General features: G+C 42.3%; 2 protein-coding genes across 4 annotated transcripts; one reads left to right on the top strand and one right to left on the bottom strand.

Moving 5' to 3' along the window:
* Positions 1 to 8,552: 8,552 nt before the first annotated feature.
* LOC127332847 (uncharacterized) lies at positions 8,553 to 14,362 on the top strand. Of its 3 annotated transcripts, none has more exons than XM_071826044.1 (5): positions 8,553 to 9,170; positions 9,251 to 9,395; positions 10,619 to 10,778; positions 10,935 to 11,027; positions 13,195 to 13,331. In XM_071826044.1, exons 1-4 carry the CDS (start codon positions 8,636 to 8,638, stop codon positions 11,016 to 11,018), a joined length of 924 nt encoding a protein of 307 aa, XP_071682145.1. In that variant the 5' UTR covers positions 8,553 to 8,635; the 3' UTR covers positions 11,019 to 11,027; positions 13,195 to 13,331. The 3 variants fall into 3 exon arrangements, with proteins under 3 accessions (XP_071682145.1, XP_071682144.1, XP_051215146.1); XM_071826043.1 differs by lacking the exon at positions 10,935 to 11,027 and adding an exon at positions 13,497 to 13,865 and having other exon boundaries at positions 8,557 to 9,170; positions 13,195 to 13,368; XM_051359186.1 differs by lacking the exon at positions 10,935 to 11,027 and adding an exon at positions 14,074 to 14,362 and having other exon boundaries at positions 8,559 to 9,170; positions 13,195 to 13,368.
* A 1,829-nt stretch (positions 14,363 to 16,191) lies between these two features.
* Positions 16,192 to 17,329, bottom strand: LOC127332848 (uncharacterized). The gene has a single exon (XM_051359188.1). The coding sequence runs from the start codon at positions 17,212 to 17,214 to the stop codon at positions 16,360 to 16,362; it is 855 nt and encodes a 284-aa protein (XP_051215148.1). The 5' UTR covers positions 17,215 to 17,329; the 3' UTR covers positions 16,192 to 16,359.
* Positions 17,330 to 17,604: the final 275 nt, after the last annotated feature.

The following is a 17,604-nucleotide window of genomic DNA, read 5'->3' on the forward strand; positions in this document are numbered from 1 at the left end:
TTTGAGTAGCTTTGTGCAATGTCCAGAAGTGTTAAGAATGATTATGTCACCTCTGAACATGTGAATTTTGATTATGCACTAACCCTCTAATGAGTTTGTTTTGAGTTTGGTGTGGAGGAAGTTTTCAAGGATCAAGAGAGGAGGATGATACAATATGATCAAGGAGAGTGAAAGCTCTAAGCTTGGGGATGCTCCCGTGGTTCATCCCTGCATATTTCAAGAAGACTCAAGCATCTAAGCTTGGGGATGCCCAAGGCATCCCCTTCTTCGTCGACAACATTATCAGGTTCCTCTAGTGAAACTATATTTTTATTCCATCACATCTTATGTGCTTTACTTGGAGCGTCTGTTTGTTTTTGTTTTTGTTTAAATAAATTGGATCCTAGCATTCATTGTATGGGAGAGAGACACTCTCCGATGTTGCATATGGACAAATATGTCCTTAGCTTTATTCTTAATGTTCATGGCGAAGGTTGAAACTGCTTCGTTAATTGTTATATGGCTAGAAACAGAAAATGCTACATGTGGTAATTGGTATAATATCTTGAATAATTTGATACTTGGCAATTGTTGTGCTCATTATTAAGCTCTTGCATCATATACTTTGCACCTATTAGTGAAGAAATACATAGAGCTTGTTGAAATTTGGTTTGCATGATTGGTCTCTCTAAAGTCTAGATATTTTCTAGTAAGGGTTTGAGCAACAAGGATGACAGTGTAGAGTCTTATAATGCTTGCAATATGTTCTTATGTGAGTTTTTCTTTGTCTTAGGTTCATACTTGTGTTTGCTTCAAATAACCTTGCTAGCCTAAGCATTGTATTGAGAGGGAATACTTCTCGTGCATCCAAATCCTTGAGCCAAAAACTACGCCATTTGTGTCCACCATACCTACCTACTACATGGTATTTCTCTGCCATTCCAAAGTAAATTGCTTGAGTGCTATCTTTAAATAATTCAAAATTTATCATCCCTTATTTGTGTCAATGTTTTATAGCTCATGAGGAAGTATGTGGTGTTTATCTTTCAATCTTGTTGGGCAACTTTCACCAATGGACTAGTGGCTTCATCCGCTTATCCAATAATTTTGCAAAAAGAGCTGGCAATGGGGTTCCCAGCCCCAATTAATTAACCTTCATAATTTTACAAAAAAATAGACACTCCTCCATGGTATGTGATTGTTGGACGGCACCCGAGGATTCGGTTAGCCATGGCTTGAGAAAGCAAAGGTCATGGTATGAGATTGTTGGCAGGCACCCGAGGATTCAGTTAGCCATGGTTTGTGAAAGCAAGGTTGGAAGGAGTGCCACCCAAAAATAAAAATGTTTCATGGGAGCAGCTCTTTGAAAGTCTGTCTGGCAAGGGGGTTAGAGTGCCCACTACCATTCGTTGACAACAACAAACACCTCTCAAAACTTTACTTTTATGCTCTCTTTACGTTTTCAAAATAAAAGCTCTAGCACAAATATAGCAATCCATGCTTCCCTCTGCGAAGGGCCATTCTTCTACTTTTATGTTGAGTCAGTTTACCTATTTCCTTCCATCTTAGAAGCAAACATTTGTGTTAACTGTGCATTGATTCTTACATACTTGCATATTTGCATTCATCATATTACTTTATATTGACAATTATCCATGAGATATACATGTTACAAGTTGAAAGCAACCGCTGAAACTTAATCTTCCTTTGTGTTGCTTCAATGTCTTTACTATGAATTTATTGCTTTATGAGTTAACTCTTATGCAAGACTTATTGATGCTTGTCTTGAAAGTACTATTCATGAAAAGTCTTTGCTATATGATTCAATTGTTTAACCATTGTCTTTACCATTGCTTTCGATCGCTCCATTCATTACATATGCTTACAAATAGTATGATCAAGATTATGATAGCATGTCACTTCAGAAATTATCTTTGTTATCGTTTACCTACTCGGGACGAGTAGGAACTAAGCTTGGGGATGCTGATACGTCTCCAACGTATCGATAATTTCTTATGTTCCATGCTTGTTTTATGATGCTACACATATGTTTTATACACACTTTATGTCATATTTATGCATTTTCCGGCACTAACCTATTAACGAGATGCCGAAGAGCCAGTTGTTGTTTTCTGCTGTTTTTGGTTTCAGAAATCCTAGTAAGGAAATATTCTCGGAATTGGACGAAATCAACGCCCAGGGGCTTATTTTTCCACGAAGCTTCCAGAAGTCCGAAAGGGAAACGAAGTGGGGCGACGAGGCACCGCCACACTAGGGCGGCGCGACCCAAGGGGGGCCCGCGCGGCCCTAGCGTGTGGCCCCCTCGTCAGCCCTCCGACTCCGCCCTTCCGCCTACAAATAGCCTTCATCGAGATAACTCCAGTACCGAGAGCCACGATACGAAAAACCTACCAGAGACGCCGCCGCCGCCAATCCCATCTCGGGGGATTCAGGAGATCGCCTCCGGCACCCTGCCGGAGAGGGAAATCATCTCCCGGAGGACTCTTCACCGCCATGGTTGCCTCCGGATTGATGTGTGAGTAGTTCACCCCTGGACTATGGGTCCATAGCAGTAGCTAGATGGTCGTCTTCTCCTCATTGTGCTATCATTGTTGGATCTTGTGAGCTGCCTAACATGATCAACATCATCTATCTGTAATGCTACATGTTGCGTTTGTTGGGATCCAATGAATATGGAATGCTATGTTATGTTGATTATCAGTCTATCATATATGTGTTGTTTAAGATCTTGCATGCTCTCCGTTATTAGTAGAGGCTCTGGCCAAGTCGTTACTTGTAACTCCAAGAGGGAGTATTTATGCTCGATAGTGGGTTCATGCCTCCATCAAATCTGGGACAGTGACAGAAAGTTCTAAGGTTGTGGATGTGCTGTTGCCACTAGGGATAAAACATCAATGCTATGTCTAAGGATGTATGTGTTGATTACATTACGCACCATACTTAATGCAATTGTCTGTTGTTTGCAATTTAATACTGGAAGGGGTTCGGATGATAACCTGAAGGTGGACTTTTTAGGCATAGATGCATGCTGGATAGCGGTCTATGTACTTTGTCGTAATGCCCAATTGAATTCCACACTACTCATCATGACATGTGTGTGCATTGTCATGCCATCTTTATTTGTCAATTGCCCAACTGTAATTTGTTCACCCAACATGCTATGTCTTATCGGAGAGACACCACTAGTGAACTGTGGACCCCGGTCCATTCTTTACATCGAATACAATCTACTGCAATACTCGTTCTTACTGTTCTCTGCAAACATCATCATCCACACTATACATCTAATCCTTTGTTACATCAAGCCGGTGAGATTGACAACCTCACTGTTAAGTTGGGGCAAAGTATTTTGGTTGTGTTGTGCAGGTTCCACGTTGGCGCTGGAATCCCTGGTGTTGCGCCGCACTACACTCCGCCGCCATCAACCTTCAACGTGCTTCTTGGCTCCTACTAGTTCGATAAACCTTGGTTTTTACTGAGGGAAAACTTGCTGCTGTACGCATCACACCTTCCTTTTGGGGTTCCCAACGGGCGTGTGCTTTACTCGTCATCAGCGATGGCGCCTCTGCTCCTCTCGTTCATAGGATAATTTATGGAACGAGATGGAGAGTCAGAGACAAAAAAATTCTCCCTTTCCTATTGCATGCAGCCATCGTAGATAGAAATGGATTCCTAATTAATTGCAAAAAAAATCTCCCTTTCCTGTTGCATGCGGCCATCGTTGATAGAAATGGATCCCTAATTAATTGCAAACAATTTCTTCCTTTCCTATTGCATGCGGCCATCGTAGATAGAAATGGACCCCTAATTAATTTGGCACATTTAACTTTGCATGCGGTGAGATTGTTTCCTAGTAATAAATTGGCATTCCTTTGAAATTGTTTCCAAATTAATTGATAATGTGGTTGATGATACCATAATTGTTATGCGGTGACATAGGCAACTCGATGTGAATTTGGATCGGACAAAGCGGAGCCATGAGATTGATTGGACGGACATGATGCTCTCAATGACGACCACCAAAGTGCGTTGAGTGTCAAACGACCAACTCTCATTTAATAGTAAAGATGATACCATAATTGTTATGCGGTGACAGAGGCAACTCGATGTGAATTTGGATCGGACAAAGCGGAGCCATGAGATTGATTGGACGGACATGATGCTCTCAATGATGACCACCAAAGTGCGTTGAGTGTCAAACGACCAACTCCCATTTAATAGTAAAGATTTTCAACCGAGATTGCCTTTTCTCGCCCTTATCAAGAACCTTTTTTGTGAAATTCGAGAGTGATATTTTGACCACCCCCTCCACCCCCAGTATACGTATGGCTTCCACACTTCATCATGGTTTCAGATGACTACATATATTATCAAGATGGGGGACTCAATCCCTATTACCAACTAGTTGAGTGCCCGTGCGTTGCCACGGATCCCCAATTTTTTCCACCACACATTTAAACCCCATGATGCATGTTAAAATTCATGTTTATACAATAGTAAAGTTTAATTTGAAAGACCAGCTAGAGCGCTTTCCCTATCATAGTCGTCCATTTCAACCACATTGTGACGAATGTGAGCGACGGTAGCTTATTAGTACCTTCAGAGACTTTAGTATTGTATTTATCTTATATTAAGTCAATCCAAGGCCTATGCGAATCTCAACGGCCCTGACCGGTGTAGATTTCGTAAGTATATATTTTCCCGGGAGCCAAAGCGTATCTCTTTCCTTCTTTCTTTTTCTTATTTTTTCTTAGCACCTCCCTATGCACATGTGATACTCTCCATATAAACTGGCAGACCTACCACTTTGACCTGATTTTCCTAGCAATATCTTTGCCAGCTACAATCATATATATCACAAAACTTTTTTAGTTCTTCTCATCACACATTGAACCAAAGATATTTTAAGAGAACACATTTAGCCGAAAATTTATTCTTAACTTGGTTGCACCTACCAATTTCTCATGGGAAATTACAACTACAACATACTGCAGATTATTTTTTTACTAACTCAACACAATGCATCTCTCATAATTTCAATGATATCTGTAGGTGTTCTTCGGATGACTCGTAAGACCGAAATTTGAGAAACAGAGCTTTTTCGTGTTGTTTCTTTGGAGAATGCAGATTGTGTTTATGTGCTAGCAGTCCTGGCAAACAAAATAGAACCTACACATGTTGACTGAATCATCAACGAATGTGATACATCAAGATGAAATTGGTAACATTTTATTATTGAAACATTAAACTAAAAACAACTTCTAAATACATTTTTTATACATGGAACTTCAACGCATGCACTTTCAGTTTTAATCTTGAATGAAATTGTCTGTCAGCATGTCAACTTGATGCATTTACCTCCGATATAAACCAAATGTGTTCAATATGTAATGTATCTACCTACACACTAAGATCCAGTAAGTACAAATCAAAATGTGTTCTACTCAGACATAGTCCTCTCGGGTTGACCTGTATAAATCATGATCCTGAATGTACCAAGTTTCATTTTGGCCAACCAAAATAATTCTACCTAATGGTAAACAATCAAAGTAAAATGCTAAAAATATCCAATTATAGTTTCTACTGGTTGTCCCAATTCCAAGTGAGCACTACTCTTTGGCAAAATAAACTACAATAGCCTAAATTCTTGTTTTATTTTGAAGAGACTAAGCATCACAAACAACTTAATTTATTTTCAATACAGGACCTCCCCAAAAATATTTATTATTTTGATTGAATGGTCCTAAGGTTGAAGAGACATGATTCAATTTCTTACCTTTCTTTAGGTCAGATGGCTACCATATAACAAAAACATCACATAAAAGTTCAGAAGTGAACATCTGCAATCCTGGCATAAGGCCAAATTCAGTACAAGTCACCACAAAAAAATGGATTAAACTTACACATGTTTCAACAAGCCAACCATATGACTGCAATTTACAAGTGAAAAATCATATGAGTTCACATGACAATCACATAAAAAATTGATTCACAAACGAAAGTAGAAATTCATTTTCCAGCAGTGTTTCAACACACATTGCAAAATCCTACAAACTATCGGAGACACTTGCGGTATTCTTTATTTTTCTCTCTTATGCTGCTACTCTAGCTAGTACTATTTTTTCTCATCAAACATCCAAGCATACCCACCTCGAAAACTTGGTGGTTCATTTCTGAGATGATCATTACTCACGGCATTTGTAGCTCCATCAGTCATTGTGTTCGTTAAGTCTTTGAATGGGGAACATCCCAAAACTTTTTGCCAAGAATTTTAACTCAGCGAGTCAATCTATAACCAACCAACTTAAAATATACATGAACCCTTTGTAATATCTTGATATGTAAAATAGAAGGTTCACAATTGCGTGAGTTCGAAAAGGAATTGGAAATGGCCAAGTAGCATGTAAACTTGCAATTGTGAGAACTGCAGATGTAGGAAAAATAACGGTATGTTGAGACAATCTATAAAAAACAGATTATTTTCAGCTTCTAGTTGCACAATTTACATGTGCTAGAGCCTGAAAGATTTACAACCTGATGCAACTCTTTTTCCATACCACTTCTCAATTCATGTTCATAGTAAAAAGTAAGAACTCATTGATACCCTAGCTTCTTTGCATTCTCATACAGAAAGTGCACAAAAATTAGTCAAACAAATACCGTTCAAGAACTGGAACCAATACATGCTATACCACTGCACTATTTGGATATAGACAAGTAAAGAAGTGGAATTGATCGAAAAATGAGTAAATTGCCACCATGAACACAACAATGCAATAGGGGAAGTAATATAGGTAGTAAGATTGATGAAAAAGCAAGTCTAGCTTGACCATCAGGTAGCAGCGTTAGGGTAACATCTAAAAAAAAGCAGCGTCAAGGTACCCCTGTCCAAGCTGGTCAAGGGGTCGGGGTGGAGGCAGCCACCGATCGTCCTCTCCGAACCACCAAGCTCGGAACAGCCGTCAACACACGCTAGTGACACATCTCTTCCTGAGTTACTATTCCTCCCCTTGTCGGCGACTGGCGGCGCTGACACCCGATCGCATCGCATGACCAAGAGCCACACCCAGAAATCCATCGCCGTCCGGTGCCAGGATACTCCCGGATGGCCGGACCCTGTCCCCTCACCACCGCATGCACTATCATCACAAGAGCCCCGACTACCGTGCCCCACCCGCCTCTGGCTCCACACCTCCGTACATCTCAGACGGGTACCGCTGCCTCGACCGGGACAGCCACCACAAGATCCTCCGATCCCAAGCGATCGGTTACAACATGCCCCGTGCACGTGTACGCGACCTCATACGCCGCGCCAGTACGTGAACGTCTCAAGGCCACTTGGGGGTTTGGGATGAGCATGCAGCGACAGCCGAGGGGCACCGGTCCGAACTGCCGGCGCATTTCTCCATTCACATGTGATGAGAGAGAGAGAGAGAAAGAGAGAGATGTGGGAGGCACCAGGCATGTACAGGAAACGAAAACTTTCACGGGAGTGATGCAAGGAGGTAGACATACATCACGTCCTGATTTTTGGGGAGATAACATTCGTTTCTATCTTGATAGTTTCCTTTTTTCGGAAATAACCTTCCTTAATGGATAAGGAGTGAATCACGTCTTGATTGTTAATTGGAAAGACCGGATTATGTCTGGATTCTTTTGTTGCACGGACGGTAGGATAGACAATGAGTATATTGGATGGACAAGATACTCCAAATGACGACCACCAAAGTGCGTTGAGTATCAAACGACCAACTCCCATTTAATAGTAAAGATAAACAATTCTTAGTCTCCATCAACAATCCAATAAGAAATCAATTCTCCAAACAAGTTTATTCAAAAAAATGAAACAAAAAATTCACTTTCCTGTGATGGCTCGGCGAGTAAGTGAATGAACAAATCTAAACTTCAGGAATCTCTCAAGCCACACTATGCAATAAGTAACTCCTGACCCATAGAATCTCTGAAGCCACACTATGCAATAAGTAACTCCTGACCCATAGACTCACAAATAAATTCCTTAATTCCTATCCCAAATGATAGAAGGCATCCATCATTTTATTTGGCTGAAATGAAATGAAATTGATGGTATGGATTCATTCTACAAATCTTGAGAAGTAAGAGGGTACCAAGAAAAAAATAAGGTTAAGGATGATATGAAATCCATGGAATTATGATACCAATTCCATGGTAACCATGCAAGTTGATTCTCTCGTTTGACATCCATCATTTCATTTGGCGGAAATAAAATGAAATGAAATTAATGATATCATTTTATTTGGCAAATCAAGAGAAATGAGAGGGTACCAATTAAAATTAAGGTTAGATATGGGATGCCATCCATAAAATTCTTAATTAAATTATGATAGTAACAATTTCATGGCAGCCAAATTCTCAGAATCATAAATGAATTGTTGAATTGTTTGATCCAGTCCAAATGATAGGTGCCACAAACCATCTCCATGAGGATTTTTGAGTACATCTTAGCTTTGGGTGTTAGGGCTAATCGCGGCCGTTGATTTTAGATCTGGCCGTTGCCCTCCGAGTTCTCAGACCGGGTCCTCGTGCCAGTCGTCTCCAGTCTCTGCGCAGGCCAAAACCCAGGCAGTCGGACGCCATCCCTAGCCACCGCGCCACCATGTCCGCCGCCGCCGCCACCGCCACCGCCACCGCCATCGCCGCGCTTCGGCCGACGGAGCCATTCCCCCTCCCGAGCGACCTATCCCTGGCGCGGCGCCTCAAGCTGCTCCTCTCCTTCTCCCGCGCCGACCTCTCCGTCAGCCCCGTCGACGAGTGGCAGCTCAAGTCCGCGCTCCTCGCCTTCCTCCGCAACCCGCCGCTCTCCCTCTCCCTCCTCCAAGACTCCGACCTATCCGTCAGCCGCCTCCCCGACCTGCAGAAGCGCCGCCGCGAGGACCCCGTCGCCTCCGGCGTCCTCTACGTCCGCGATCTCTCCTTCCTCAACCGCAAGGGGGGCGAGGAGATGACCCGAGAGCAGGAGGAAGAGAAGTACTTGCAGTGGCGGAGCTCCCTGGTCGAGAAGCTCGCCGGCATCGAGCTCAACCTGAAGGGGCTTGTATACCAGATGAGCGTCGAGATCCCCGCCTCTGACGATTTCGAGGCGATGAAGAAATCGTGGGAGGATTTCTACGCCTCCGAGCTCTACAGTAGCAGTATGGGCTTGCCCTTGTATTGGCCATTGCTGGTTCGATTTGCTGATAGGTGGACTTGATTGACGGATTGCTGGTTTCAGGGAATCCGGTGAGGAAGATTGCAAAAAGACCAGACACGATTCTTGTCCGTGGCGTGCCGTCCAGGTGGTTTGCTGAGACGCGGATATCATCCAAGGCGTCCACATTGGTCACCCACACTATCTTCTCCGCGCTTGGTAAAATAAGGTGCATTATAGTGTTCTTGATGCATGTTCTAGCACCTATTTTTTTCGACAATGGTCTACAATTCTTCAGGCCACAAGAATTAATGCAACCAAGTTGGAATCTGCTAAAGCATAGACACCTAAACTTATACATTTGTTAGAACATGACAACGTTCTTGAGTCAGCTTGTTCATCTTGGCGGTTCCTGATTTGAATGCAGTACATAATTGTTCTCACACAACTTCCCTGTTCCTGTTCTGGACACATAGCTATTGAACTGTGAAAATAAAAGGTGGACCACTGGAAGGTTCCTTGATATGTGTTTTCTCATGTGATGCCGGCCATATATAACCTTTTTTTTTTCTCATTGTGCTTTCTATCTGATTGTAAAATCATAATCTGAGTCTCCAAGTCCAACCCTAACAACTCGCATGCACAGGCCTCCCTCCGCGTCGATTAAATCCGACCGGAGGGAGTATGAATCAAGGATTTGTTTCTTCGTTATTCATGTGGAAAAGTATTTCCATCTCAATTTTAAGAAAATGACGTATGCAATAGCATCACAGTTATTGCTTTGAAACTGCCTAGCCAATTTCTGGGCTTCATAAGTTCGTCATGGCTAATTTGTGTTTCCCTAGGCCAGGATCAACATTTTAATTGATGCCCTGTAATTAGACCCACTGGAATTATGATCCACATATTCTTCTATTCCATATTTTATATCCGATCCCTGCTGCTTTAGAATTTTCTTACTAGCACATAAGGCAGCGTGAAGATTTGTGTCCTGTGATGCTTGGTTCACTGCACTCTCTAAACTTATGTTACACAGTCATCTATATCTTACAAAGCAAAACCCGACTAACATCCATTAATGATAATCTATCTCTACATGCAAGATATCCACATCATTCATTCTTTTAACCGTACAATTGTCCATGTCATCCCGCTAATATGCATTAGCGATAGTCTATCTCTACATGTAAGATATCCACATCATCCATCGTTTCAGTCATCCAATTGTCCACATCATCAATTTTTAGCCGTCAAATACACAACCATTTGACGCCGGTTGAATATTTAGCCTCATGATTTATATGACCAATTGAATCTTGCATCTTCATGTAGACAACTTCATGTTTCATGTGTCTTATACCATATCGTTTACACAATAGAGTTCTTAAAGAGATTCCGCTACAACACGCTTGTATCCTTCTAAGTTTCTTGACATCTCCCTCCAATTTACAGGACCTTGAATATTTCTAATGATGATGAATTGGGAGCAAGTAAAGATGAGACTAATAAGGGTCTCATATCTGGACTTAATTGCAAGGTGTGGGTGCAATTTGAGAGTTACGATGACTTCCACGATGCAATGAAGGCATTATGTGGACGTTCATTAGAGAAGGTACAGCTTGCCTATCTATTACTTGTTCTTTCTGAACTCTCCACTTCTGTTGATACAAGCAAACATAACACAATAACATGACATGAACTGCTTCACTATCTATTTATCACTGGGCAGCTGATGTTTTAGTACCGCATATTGGAAATGGTAATGTAGGAATGTTGCATGGAATACATCCTTCCTATGCCCTTCTTTGGCAATATTGTGCCCTATTCGTGTCTGACATCTTCTGACCTCTAAGAATGCCAGGTATTATCTATGTGTGTTACTTTCTTACCCATTTGTGGTTTGTCTGGTTACTTTCGTCTTGTGAACCCTATAGTGAACTATGTCATGGTCCAATAGCGCCTAATTTAGTGCAAGAACTGAGAGCCAGCTGAAGAACATTTATATGAATTGTGTTGATAGAGTCACCGGCTGGGCAAAACTTAAAAGTTTTTTACTCTTGAAATGTGTCGGTCCTTGCAAAAAGATCGACGGAGCGACTCGCAGGGAATAACTTTATGAACTCTACATTTTCTGTTAATCATGTCAAAATCATTCCAAGTGGTGGTACTTGTACGCTCAAGTCAAGTCAAATCTATGTGTTGGTATGGTAGAGTGCCCTTTTCGCATTTAACGGAAGTTTGTGGTGCATGGTCCAGTTGATAAGTCATGCTGGGAACTATATACTCTAATAAAGAAGGGAGAAAAAGAATCAAAATAACCCTACATACTTTTGTTGCATACAGAAAGCAATTATCTTGGATTCTAGAGCTCAAACATGCCATGGACTAGCGCATTGAAATGAAGAGAACTACATAAGGCCTTTCCAGTACGCAATGGCTCGAAATATCTTGCTTTTAGAGATGAAAACATGTCATGCACTAGTGCACTAACATTCAAAAGAAACTCGTGCATTAAAGACGGCGCTACCCCTGCTGCTCGATGTACTTGACCCCAAAGGGGGGCCTGGCCTTCTGTACGTTATTGAGCTGTAGCAACTCCGGAAATACCTCCATAGACACAACCTGTTTCTGTTCTTGCTTAGGTGCCTGCCATCGTTGGTGGCAGTCTCTGACTTTTCCCCTTCGTTGTTACACTGTCTGGTGCCCTCAAGGTTGCGACGGTGGAGCATCGTGTGTCTGTCCTGAAATGTTTGTAAGATCACGAATCCGGCGTAGTTCGCGCATGTTGTTTTTTGCATTGCTTTGTGCTGTTCTTGACGATCTGAAACACACCATTGAGATCCCCTAGTGTCGGTAGCACCCTGTCCTCAACTGGCTCATTGTGTTGTCGCAACAACTTTGCTGGAGTTGGACATGCTGATTGTAACCATGTCCTGGACAGGGTAGGAGGAAGAGGAGGATGAGAAGACCCGATGCGGCAACCAATTGTGATTGGTGACCATCCCACCTCATCATGCCTTTGGCTGCATCACGAGGCCACATCAATAATACCTATAGTTCTGCTTGTCTTTCTCCTGTGTCCCAGCGAGGTTATGAATATGACACCCTACTTTGACGATGATAGCTTTGATAACATGACGAGCCGGTCGAGGGGTACTAACAGTGTTGGAAGCTCGGCATTGAGGTCAGGATCCTAGAAACCATCCGTGAACTCTGCCACAATAGTATGTGCGAACTTCCCAACACATTCATGGTCTTACATGCACTCCACGACGGCTCCTCTTCGTTCCACCGCCACAACATTGACATCTTAGGCCTCTTGAAGATGTACTCTTTAATGGAGAAATATGTTGAGAAGCAGTTTCCAGCTTGGTGAACTGTAACAGGGTGCTCTATCAGCCCTCCTTGGAAGCATGGTGGAAATCTTACTGCCCATAGTTGTGACTGCATATAAGGCTATGGCTGCCTGTTGGATTTGTAAATCAAGCGCCTGTGGCAGCGTCAGGTTTGATGCATGAGTTGCATGCAGTGTGGCCTCTGATGCACTAATGCATGGCATACTTTGAGCTTCGATGCAAGATGTCTTTCAGTCTGAACCGGAGATGTTCCCGAAACACATCTACACACGATATTCGTCCTTGTTTTTATTCCTTTTTAGATTACATTGCTTGCCAGACACGAGTGCATATCAAATATTCAAAGTCACCAAAGCATGATTCCATCGATTTTCGTTGAATAAGAAAAGGTACTATCATTGTTGATACTTTTGACATGATTTTTTAGGAAATATTTTTGACATGATGGTTAGATAAAAGAGATGTAGTATATTCCTTCTGACTCATTCATCAATCTTTATTCAAGGGTCACCATGTCGAGTGTAAACTTCATCAGTTCTTCTAATCACTAGATAGTAGTTTATGTGCCTTAATATTTACTATACAGTATACTTTAAAATGTCATCTAACAAGTGTCTGTGTTCTTTGTTAGAAAGCAGAATGAAAGCTGACTCATTTGTTTTGTTTCTAAAGGAAGGATCACGGTTGAAAGTAGACTATGAAGTGACTTGGGACAGTGAAGGTTTCTTTCGTAATGCACAATACGAGCCTGCTCAGACCAAACTAGAAGAAAGAGATGCACCGGTACATGGAAGGAAGAAACATTACACCTCGCGAATCGAGTCAGATCATAGGAAGAGATTCAGGGTAAGTTACTCCGTCAAGTCTTGTGCGAAAAGTTTTCAACTCTGATGTGGTATGCCTGATTGCCTACGACTCCATGTTCCACTGCAACTGAAACATTCCTGCATGGTTTCTGCCAAATATATTATCAGAATATGGCTCATTAATCTTCTGCACTATGCGTCAAATAGGATACATGCGTATGAGGAATATTAGGCAAGGCGTCAGTTCACATGCATACATGTATCTTCATGGGAATCCAAGATAGCAGTATCAGGTGTTGCAATATTGAGAAGGAAACTTGACACCATGGCCGTATCAAACATGAGTATCTCTGTAGAAGTTCAGATGCAGGGATAATTGACTCCATTTGTCCTGTATTAAAGAAATGTATGGAATTAATCATGTCTCGAGTAAAATTGCCACCCATAGACTGGGAATAACCACGAGTTGTAAATTTGCTATTATGGGTGCATTTTGCGAATTTTTCATAATTCCTTTCAATGCTTTTTGTTAGGAAATATTATTTATTCTTTCTTTCGTACTATTGGTTAGTCTAACGGTGGGTAATAAGCATTTCCAGGGCTTAGCTTGTAAATTTAGTAATGTATTTCTCTTCTTTTTGCGATGATATTAATGCATTCCTCTGATCTGTATAATGTATTCCCTTCCTGTATTATTCTGTTTTTCTTTGTATTTTCTAACATCTGTATTCCAATTGTGGTTCAGGATTGACGGCACATAGCCATAAAGACATGACAGATGAGGAGTTACATAAGGAGAGGGAAAATTGTAGCTGTTGTACCCTATTCATTTTCCAAAGTTTCTCAGTAGCCTAACAGCAAAATCATTCTAGTTGAATTGTTGATTTGTAGTTACTGCTGCTAGTTTGGTACCTGGTTGATATCCAAAGATAGACTGATGGAGCACAACAAAATTTTATGTAAGAAATTGGTCATTAGCACAAATATTTCTGCTCATTTGGTCAATCACAAATCACAACTATACTTCTAAACTCTGCACTTATGTTCCATTCTAGAATCTAGATGCACCTGGTCCGGCGTGGGCAATTTTTGACTTGGCGTGCTCTTTATCAATTTTAGCAACCACTGTCGACCACTTCACAAGTGTGACCAATGTACACATACACACCAAGTAGGATGAATGCCATTACAATCTACCGTGTTGAGTCCAATTGTTCCATTATCTGAAAAGCGAGAGTGAGAACTGCGGTGTATAATCCGTACTCATGCCAGGGATTACTGGTGTTGTGGAATGGCGTAGATGCCCAGGTACATAACTAAATTCCATTTCAAATGAAGATCTCCTCGGTTGTCAAAGCAAGAAATCAACAGCGAGTTCTTTTTTCTGCGGACCTTTAGAAAATGGTAAGAAATCAAAGCAAGTATTCAATCATCTAGAAGTACACATGGTTAAATTACGCTTATGGGTGTTAACATCTAGATGCATACATGGTGGCGTTCATTATGTACGAATTAGAACTAGGCTAGAGAACAAAGTTAATGGAAGTAGGAGAGAAACGCTTGACAAAAAAGGGTAATAGGAATACATTAGCATAACACCATGCAGTTGAAAAGTACATGTGTATACTGTTTGGCAGACATGTTTGCGAAAAAAAAATTATTACTCTGTAGCAACACACAGGTATTTAGGTAGTGGCTAGTAAGCATTTTCCAGGGCTTAGCTTGTAACTTTTATTAATGCATTTCTCTTTTTTTTGCGACGATATTAATGTATTTCTCTGATCTGTATGATGTATTTATTTTCTGTCTTCCTCTTTTTTTTCTTTGTATTGTGTAACATCTATATTCCCGTTATGATTCAGGATTGATGGCACATAGCCACAAAGACATGACAGATCGGGAATTACATGTCATAAGGAGAGGGAGAATTGGTTGTATTTTTCTTGTTGTACCCTATTCATTTTCTAAAGTTTCTCAGTAGCCTAACAGCAAAATCATTCTAGTTGAATTGCTGATTTGTAGTTATTGCTGCTAGTGTGGTACCTAGTTGATACCCAAAGATAGACTGATGGAGCATAACAAAATTAGTCTTGCTTATGTAAGAAATTCTTCATTAGCACCAATACTTCTGCTCATTTGATCAATCACAATTATGCATCTTGTCCAACGTGGGCAAATTTTTGACTTATCAAATTTGGTAACCACTGTCGTCCACTTTTCACAAGTGTGACCAATATACACTGACACACCAATTCATACTGTGTCGAGACCAAATGTTCCATTATCTTGAAAAAAAGGAGTATGAGAACTGAAGGGTATTACTGGTGTTGTGGAATGACGTTGATCCCAGGTACATAAGTAACATAACTAAATTCCCTTTCCATTGAAGATCTCCTCGGTTCTCAAAGCAAGAAATCGTCAATGTTTTTTTTTTCTGTGTACCTTAAGAAAATGGTAAGCATTCAAGCATCTAGAAGTACACATGGTTGACTTATGCTCGTCGGTGTTAAACATCTAGAAGCATACATGCTGGCGTTCATTCATTGCCCACTAGAATACATGCTGATGATAACCGCAGAGAAAATGGACAGGTGCCGATGCCGATGATGATGCACATGCCAGCAGCCTGAATCTAGAAGATCTTAACGGGCGGAAATATGCCTAAAATCGTTGTGTTTTTTTTTTCGAATTCGCTGAACAGTTTTTCTTACAGCAATCTGCTGAACACTTTATTCGAGTAGCCACGCATGAATGGGCTGATTTGGTGTACATGAACACTTCGATTGCAAATTTACAGTCAGTTCATTTTAGAAAGAAAATCGCTGAACACTTTGTTTGGGTAGCCACACATGAAGGGGCAGACTTGGTGTACATGAAAACTTCATAATTACAAATTTACAGTCAGTTCGTTTGAGAACAGGAACATCCTAAACTGAAAAGAATGGAGTAAAAGATAGCCTTGAAATTTGATCTTTCTGGCTACCCTGTTTGACAAGCTATTTACAACACGACCGTTTCTTCTAAGTGCGAACTACCCTTTCTTCCCATGTGCATGGCTTCTGGGTGAAATCACCTCATTGGCACCAGAGCTATTCTTCTTGCCGTGTGAAGGAGGCAGCGACGACCAGCTAAGCTTCCCGCCGATCTTCTTGTCGGTCGCCTTCTTGACATGATCTTTACCGATCTTCACGCCGTGTCCTTCCTCGCCGCCGGTCAAGATCGGCACGAGGTACCACAAAACGGTGGTGCAGCAGATGGCGGAAGCCCTCCCGAACACCACCAGGCTCACCAGCAGCAGCACCGCGGCGAGCGGCCAGTACTGGCTCGGCCTGATCGCCCTCTTTCCCCATGACCACCTCCGTACGGGGGCGACCTTCTTCGGCACCGCCGAAGCGACCACCGCCGGAGTAGTCTCCGCAGCTGCTGCTTGCTCGAAGACGACTTCTCCTCTTGGACTGGAGGACTCCGTGCTACTCCGCGGCGTCGACGGCTGCGAGAGCGGCGGAGACACGGCTGACTTGAGCTTGCACTTCTTCTTGGGCTTGCCCTTGGCGGCTGGCTCTTCCGGTGGGAGCTTGACTACGATGGGCACCCAGCCCTTGGCCCCGGACTGCACGAACCGGACCATGACGTGGTCGCCGCCGCCTTCGACGCGGCGCAGAACCTTCTCCCGCCGGGACTCGAGCTCCGCGAGCACGGTGGAGAACTTTTCCAGCCCGAGCGACGCGTACGGGTTCTCCTTCTTCCCGCCCGCCGGCTTCTTCTTTTCCTTGGCCACATGAACCGGCTTCTCCTCCTTCCTCGGCGTCTCGCCACGGCCGCTCAGCTCGCATCTGTCGACATCCTTGAAGCTGGCCGTGCCACAGCACATCATTTCTTCTGGCATAATACCACTCTCTATCAGTGGAGGAACCAAGGGCCTTTTAAAGGGGAATAACTTGAAGCTGAAGAAGCTCGCAGGTTCGTGGACCTGTCTGCCTCGCTCTAGCTCCGTTGAGTTGCTGTTGTTGTTCTGGTCTGGAAGTCGGAGGCGACGACTCGATCATATGGAGGCCGCGGGGCGATGTCCTGGTCAAGCATGGATGTGCCAGATACTAATATTCAAATTTCATGCCTTGCTTGCCACGATTGACCCGGTAAAGGAATTGATTAAACAAGATTCTTCAGAGAGAACAGCGACCTGTCCAACCATGTTTACAGAGCGTGCTTGTATTTGTGAATTGTATGACAAGTTTTTATATGAATCTGTGATGATTCTGCATCAAGTAATCCATGA

This window comes from Lolium perenne, chromosome 2, assembly GCF_019359855.2.
Source record: "Lolium perenne isolate Kyuss_39 chromosome 2, Kyuss_2.0, whole genome shotgun sequence".
Taxonomy (NCBI): domain Eukaryota; kingdom Viridiplantae; phylum Streptophyta; class Magnoliopsida; order Poales; family Poaceae; genus Lolium; species Lolium perenne.

Coding starts and splice junctions, on each gene's coding strand:
- LOC127332847 (XM_071826043.1), top strand. CDS start 8,636: ATGTCCGCCGCCGCCGCCACCGCCACCGCCACCGCCATCGCCGCGCTT. Junction 9,171..9,250: donor CTCCGAGCTCTACAGTAGCA/GTATGGGCTTGC, acceptor TGCTGGTTTCAG/GGAATCCGGTGAGGAAGATT. Junction 10,779..13,194: donor GTGGACGTTCATTAGAGAAG/GTACAGCTTGCC, acceptor TTGTTTCTAAAG/GAAGGATCACGGTTGAAAGT.
- LOC127332848 (XM_051359188.1), bottom strand. CDS start 17,214: ATGCCAGAAGAAATGATGTGCTGTGGCACGGCCAGCTTCAAGGATGTC.